Here is a 7410-nt window from a genome sequence, read left to right on the forward strand (position 1 = left end):
TTTACTATACCACAAGTAGTCAGTTCGCCTGGAAATATGGCTTCGTGTATATGATAACGTCATTTATGTAGTATTTACACTGCTCTTGTTTTGCAGTGCCTTTTCTTGTGAACTTTATCAGAGTGAAATCTCACTCTTTCCTGACTACATAAATTTGCTTTAAGTCTTGGTAAGTTTATGTTTATGTGTGTGACGTCATAATGAGGCCTTGTTTGCTAAATTGCTTGTTTTATTTAGGCGTTTGATAAGTTAGTGACGCTGATTGCTTCGAATTTTCCCGGTATTTGAAATTGTACTACGAGTTAATTGGTTTTGACACGTTGCCTTTGTGTAGAAACCGTCTCCTTCCCGTATTGTGCCAGCTTCATTGATTCTTTCTTCAGTTCAACAACAAGTTTCAAATTCAAACTGTGTGTGGTAATTGTTTAAGAGGCTGAAATAGGAGACGCGTTTCCCTACAAGAATTTAGCCTCATATAGCGTTCTGCGCATAGACCGGGCGCATATAACGAACGTTATATAAAGTTTCAACTATTGGTCGAAAAGGTTTAGCTCTGGCTAAATCCCAATAAATATTCCTGGTTGAAAGAAGTCCAACACTTTACTATGGATAATTCAAAATTGTCCAAACTAAACATTCCTGATGTGGTCGCCGACTGTCGACAACGACTAAGTAGTCAATACCTAGTCGCAGAGTGCTTAATGAAGGATAGCCGCAACAAGGATGCTCTTGAGGTTGCGTTGGTTACTTTAGAGCAGCTCTTTGCGGACACGGTAAAGGCCTACGAACCCTATCCTCAACTTTCAGACGATTTAGCAAGCATAAAGGAAAATAAAAATGAATTTGACGACCGAGTTTCTACCTGGGTTCGTCGCATTAGCTTGCAGCCGAATGTTGCTTTACCTTGGCAGACAACCAGCCCTGAAGCCCCCGATGAAACCCAAAGCGGGGTTCCAAAGGAAAACAGGTCAGTTTGTGGTCTTAGCGTGCGCTCTAGCTCGTCGCATTGTCGTAGTGTGCGCTATAGTTCTACTACTAGCAGTAGAGTCCGGGTTAAAGCGACAACACGACTTGCGCGTCTTGCAATTCAGCAAACTGCACAACGACAAGAACTGGAGCAGCAGCACAAAGAGGTAGAGAGGCGCCGCGCTGAAGAAGAAAGGCGTCGCGTTGAAGAAGAAAAGCGTCGCGTTGAAGAGGAACGGCGTCGGGCTGAAGACGAGCAAAAGCGACAAAAGGACGCGATGGAGATGTTGGAACTACAACATCAATTACAGGTAGCTGAGGTGGAGGAGAAAGTCTGGGACGAGGTGTCAGGAAATACAGAGTACATGACGGTGAAGGAAGGTTCTGAAGGAACGCCTACGTCATTACGAGAGCAGCTGCTCGAGGAGCAGCGTCGCGTCATGTTCACGTCACCACCTGTCACGTCCAGGAGAAGCCCCTCGGATCAACGGTATGTGGTTGACAGTGTAGCTTTATCTGATCCCCCGTCGCGATATATCCCTAACGCAACGCCCTCCTTTGACGATCGAGATTACCTAACATCAGAAACCCCAAAAGTTTTACCCGTTTGTGAAAATAGAACGGTCAAGCAACAAACCACGCATGAAAGTGAACTCGCATCGCTCGTGAAGCATATAAACAGACCCAAGCCCGAGGTAATTATATTCGATGGTAACCCAATGGACTATTGGAGATTTATTCGCAATTTCGATTCTCGTATCGACGACAAGGTCGATGACGAAGGAGCCAAATTATCGTATTTGGTCCAGCACTGTGAGGGCAAGGCCCGAAGGTTGATCGAATATTGCTACAGACTGAGGGACAATGGTTATCGACAAGCAAGACAACTGCTATATGACCAATACGGCAAGTCGCGTATTATTGCGCATGCATGCGTAAGGTGCGTAGTTGATGGTCCGGAGTTACGTCCGAATGATGTCGCTGGACTAAGCGAATTAGCGCAATCGCTGCGCGACTGTTTACTCACTCTTTCAGACATTGATGAGCACTCAGAAATGAACAACTATCCAACACTGATTGTTGTTGCAAGCCGCCTCCCGTTTAAGATGCAGGAAGCTTGGAAGCGTCGGGTTGACGAGATTGTCAAAAAAACTGGTCGTGAGCCTCTGTTCCAGCATCTCGTTGAATTTGTGGAAACTGAAGACCGAATCGCGAACTCACTCTTTAGTCGGATGCTGGACGAGCATCGGAGTGAAGCCAAAAAGGTCAAAGCTAAAGGTAATAATGTAAGGGCCTCAAGTCACGCTATTTGGACGGAGGGAGAGCCCGAAGCCCAGGCTCGCCCTGGATCCTCCAAGCTTCCCACGAACCGACTGTGCCCCTGCTGCTCAGAAAATCATAGTCTCACAGAGTGCAAAGAATTCAAAGCCCGGTCGTACAGTGACCGCGTGCGCGTTGTCCGACGCAGCAGGTTGTGCGACAACTGCTTTCGATACGGACATGTCGCTGTAAGGTGTTATAGCCCAAAGGCATGTTCCGTGAAGGACTGTAATGGAGCTCATCACGACCTGATGCACCCTCAGGAGAAAAAAGAAGAGGACCTCTCCCCTACCAAAGGTCCAGCTCCGGAACGAACAGTAGGCTCGGTCGTGTCGGCGAGAGAGGAAGATTGTCATGCTTCATCTGGTCGCCAGGCCGTAAATTTGATGATGGTTGCGGTGCGGGTCAGTGTCAATGGCAAAGCTGTGAACACATATGCCCTTTTGGATACTCGCTCTGGTGTCACTTTGTGTGACAAGAAGCTGACGAATAAGCTCGGATTACAAGGAGAACCTAGCAGTGTGACAATTAAGACGGTAAATGGAGACAGCCGCCGGAGAGACGGCAAAATGGTGAGTTTTTCCGTAGCCTCGCTTGACGGTGCTGCGACGGTGGAACTTCCCGAAGTGATTGCCGTTGACTGTCTGCCAATCACGGCTAACAGATTTCCAAAAAGAGCAGAGTTGGACAGACTGCCACACATCAAGGATTTGTCATTTCCCATGTGTTGACTGCATTGAAGCTCTACTGCTTATTGGACTGGATGTTCCAGAGGCCTTTATCGTGGAAGACGTACGGAAGGGCAAACCAAAGCAACCCATTGCGTTCAAGGTTCCGCTGGGATGGGCATTGGCAGGACCTATCGGAACACGATCTAATGATTCGTTCTCTGTTAACTTCACTCGTGTGGCTGACGACTCGCTGCAGGAGAAGTTGGAACGACTCTGGAAGACCGACTTCCATGACACCAATTGCACCGAGATGCCGATGTCACGGGAGGATCGCTATGTTTTGGATCAAATGAAGAGAGAAGTAAAGTTCGAACAAGGACATTACGTGCTGCCGTTGCCGTGGCGCCCAAATGAACAGCCGTTGCGTAACAACCGTGTCATGGCTCTTAATCGTTTGAGCTAGTTGGAACGCCGCTTAGTTCGTGATGACGTGCTGCGCCGCGCTTACACCGATACCGTTGAGGGCTACATAGCTAAAGGCTATGCCGAGGCGATCCCTGAAGAGGAACCCGATGAAGACGTGGTGTGGTACTTACCGCATCACCCTGTTACAAATCCACACAAGCCTGGTAAAATACGTGTGGTATTCGACTGTGCCGCCAAGTATCGTGGACAGTCGCTGAACGAAGCTTTACTCCAAGGACCTGACCTAACTAACTCGTTAGTTGGTGTTCTTTCTAGATTCCGGATGGAACGGATTGCTCTTGTGGCGGACGTTGAGGCTATGTTCCATCAGAACCGCGTGCAACCGACAGATTGCGACGCACTTCGGTTTTTATGGTTGCCGGGGGGTGACGTTTCGAAGAAGCCTACTGCTCACAGGATGGTAGTACACTTGTTTGGGGCTGCTTCCTCATCCTCGTGCGCGAGCTTTTGCTTGAAGCAAGACGCCGAGGACCTGCAAAATGAATTTCCGAAAGAAACTGTCGAAACAGTAAAGAAGAATTTCTATGTCGACGACTGTCTAAAGTCCGTGCCAACAGAAGCGGAGGCTGTTCTGCTGGTCCAAAGCATCCGCACACTTCTCGAGAAAAAGGGTTTTCGATTGACGAAATGGCTAAGTAACAGCCGGCAAGTACTCGCGTCCATCGATGAAAGTGAACGAGCAAAATCCGCAAAGGAGCTAAACCTGGATGGTTCGTGCGAAAGAGTCCTCGGAGTCCGTTGGAACGTTAGCTCCGACGAGTTCGGTTTCAATGTCGATGTGAAGCAACCGAAGTCGTTCACTCGAAGAGCAATCCTTTCTGTGGTAAGTTCGTTGTATGACCTTCTTGGCTTTGCAGCTCCCTTGCTTGTGGTGGCAAAGATCATGCAGAGGGATCTATGCAGGAAACAGCTTGGATGGGACGACGTGCTTTCCAAAGAAGACACCGAAATGTGGAAGAGGTGGCTGGATCAATTGTCGCGCCTGGAAGGTGTCACTCTTCCTAGATGTGTGCTGCCACGCGTTTTCGGCAAGGTGCGAAACACAGAATTGCACCACTTTGCAGATGCATCATCTGCGGCCTACGGTGCGGTGACATATCTGAGGCTGGAAGACGACCGATGACTAATTCACTGTTCGTTTGTGATGGGTAAAGCACGTGTTGCTCCCCTAAAGACATGTTCGATTCCGCGCTTGGAGTTAACTACAGCCGTTCTCGCGGTCAAATTGGACCAACTTGTGAGGAGGGAATTGGATTTGGGCGAGTGCCGATCGGTATTCTGGACGGATTCGACGGCGGTTTTGCAAAGCATTCGCAACTGCAAGAAGCGATTTCCTGTGTTCGTGGCCAATCGCCCGGCCAAAATTGAAGATGTTTCTATTCCAAGTCAATGGAGGCACGTAAACACGAACGTAAATCCAGCCGACGAGGCATCACGTGGATTAAACGTCAAAAAATACCTGAAATCAAGTCGATGGCTCACTGGCCCAAAGTTTCTTTGGGAAAGCGAGGATACCTGGGCCTCCCCACCGGACTTGTCCCCGTTGCCATTCCAGTTTTTGAATGAAAGGAAGGAGGATCAAACGGTCTGTTTGATTGCCAATGAGTCTTCCACTGATCGCTTAATCGCCAAATACTCCTCCTGGAATCGCCTGAAGAGGGCTGCTGGCTGGTTACTTCGATACAAGTTGATGTTGCTGTCAAAGCTTTTCCCGTCAAAATATCAAGCTGCGACGGGTCGCCTGACTGTTGTCGAACTCAGAGCTGCTGAGCGCGAAATAGTGAAATACGTGCAGCAAACCAGTTTCGGCGAAGAAATCGCTGCGGTGTCTAAGACAAAGGACAAAGCTGTTTGCCTACAAAGGAAGACTGGGCCCCTGAGAAAGCTAAGTCCAATTTTGGTGGACGGAATTTTGAGAGTTGGAGGAAGACTCGAACGAGCGATGATCGACTTTGATGTAAAGCATCCAATCATCCTTGCATATAACCACCGAGTTACGGACCTGGTGATCATGCAACAGCATGATGAAGTCGGACATGCTGGGATGGGGCACACGTGGTCGTCCCTCAGGCAACGCTACTGGATCATTAAAGGTGGTGTAGCGGTACGACGTGTTCTGGGCAAGTGTGTCTCCTGTCGACGACGAAACGGTTCCTTGGGAAATCAGATGATGGCGGACCTCCCTGCTGCAAGGCTACAGGCCAAAGGACCACCGTTCTCAGCGGTTGGTGTCGACTACTTCGGACCCTTTCTTGGAAAACAAGGGCGCAGCGACGTAAAAAGGTACGGGTGTATCTTTACTTGTTTTTCCACCAGGGCTGTTCGCATCGAGATATCACATTCCTTATCGACGGACTCGTTCATTGGAGCTCTACGACGTTTCATCGGTCGTCGCGGACGTCCGGACGAAATCTTCAGTGACAACGGCACCAACTTCGTTGGTGGTGAACGCATACTGCGTGAAGAGCTAAAGAAGTGGAATCAACATCAGATTTACACATATTTACAGCAACGTGAAATTGCGTGGAACTTCAACCCCCCCACTGCCAGCCACCTGGGTGGCGTTTGGGAGCGCATGATCCGCTCCGTGCGCAAAATTCTCAATGCAATTCTTGCGGAGCAGATCTTAACAGATGAAAGGCTGAACACTCTGATGGTGGAGGTCGAGGCGATCCTGAACTCTCGTCCCTTGGTCCCTGTGGCGTTCGATCCCAGGCATGAAGGGCCCCTAACACCTAACCACGTACTGCTGCAACGTGCAGCGCCGAACATGCCCCCCGGGCTGCTTACGGAAAAAGACTGTTACCATCGCAACCGCTGGCGGCAGGTGCAATACCTAGCTGACCAGTTTTGGAGGCGATGGTCTCGGGAATACCTGCCGACGCTCATGACCAGATCCAAATGGACGAAAGGACATACTAATTTCGAAGCCGGCGACGTCGTGCTGGTGGCAGATGACAACCAGCCTAGGAGCAAATGGCTTCTGGGTCGCGTGATCGATGTACTTCCTGATCGAAAGGGGATCGTGCGTCAAGTGATCGTCAAGACTCGTGCTGGTGAATTGAGACGCCCGATCGCGAAATTGTGTTGGTTACTTCGTGATGACACGAAGCGTGATTAATCGTATATGCTGTATTCGCAATTACTGTCCGATGTTTGTGTTTGTTGTGAATGTACTCCTCGGATTCGTACATTGTTGGGGGGTATGTTACATCGTATTTGCCAGCAATCACGGATTTCTATGAGACATTGGTGCTGTACCGTTGTGAGCTTACTTTCCGATACATGCGGTTTTTCTTTTTCGCCGGACTGTCGTGGTGAAAGTTGTTTTGCTGCTGTTTTGTGTAAAATGAAGTATTTGCTACTCGAAAGATTATTCTTGGTGAGTTGCGTTGTGTATAATGTGGTTTTGCAACCCTGGTAATATGTCAATATGTAAAGTAACATTTGCTAAATTTACTATACCACAAGTAGTCAGTTCGCCTAGAAATATGGCTTCGTGTATATGATAACGTCATTTATGTAGTATTTACACTGCTCTTGTTTTGCAGTGCCTTTTCTTGTGAACTTTATCAGAGTGAAATCTCACTCTTTCCTGACTACATAAATTTGCTTTAAGTCTTGGTAAGTTTATGTTTATGTGTGTGACGTCATAATGAGGCCTTGTTTGCTAAATTGCTTGTTTTATTTAGGCGTTTGATAAGTTAGTGACGCTGATTGCTTCGAATTCTCCCGGTTGCCCAAATAGTTGGTGAGCATAATATTTGAAATTGTACTACGAGTTAATTGGTTTTGACACGTTGCCTTTGTGTAGAAACCGTCTCCTTCCCGTATTGTGCCAGCTTCATTGATTCTTTCTTCAGTTCAACAACAAGTTTCAAATTCAAACTGTGTGTGGTTGTTTAAGAGGCTGAAATAGGAGACGCGTTTCCCTACAAGAATTTAGCCTCATATAGCGTTCTGCGCA

At 48.1% G+C, this 7410-nt stretch overlaps 2 protein-coding genes across 2 annotated transcripts; both read left to right on the plus strand.

Annotated features, from left to right (window-relative positions):
• The first annotated feature begins 605 nt into the window (after window positions 1-605).
• On the plus strand, window positions 606-4566 carry LOC146163829 (uncharacterized). The gene is made up of 3 exons (XM_083380599.1): window positions 606-2928; window positions 3029-3318; window positions 3421-4566. The coding sequence occupies exons 1-3, from the start codon at window positions 606-608 to the stop codon at window positions 4564-4566; spliced, it is 3759 nt and encodes a 1252-aa protein (XP_083236725.1).
• Window positions 4567-5079: 513 nt separating this feature from the next.
• LOC146163830 (uncharacterized) lies at window positions 5080-6564 on the plus strand. Its single transcript, XM_083380600.1, has one exon. The coding sequence runs from the start codon at window positions 5134-5136 to the stop codon at window positions 6562-6564; it is 1431 nt and encodes a 476-aa protein (XP_083236726.1). The 5' UTR covers window positions 5080-5133.
• The last annotated feature ends 846 nt before the right edge of the window (window positions 6565-7410 follow it).

This window comes from Ascidiella aspersa, chromosome 2, assembly GCF_963924565.1.
Source record: "Ascidiella aspersa chromosome 2, kaAscAspe10.2, whole genome shotgun sequence".
Taxonomy (NCBI): Eukaryota; Metazoa; Chordata; class Ascidiacea; order Phlebobranchia; family Ascidiidae; genus Ascidiella; species Ascidiella aspersa.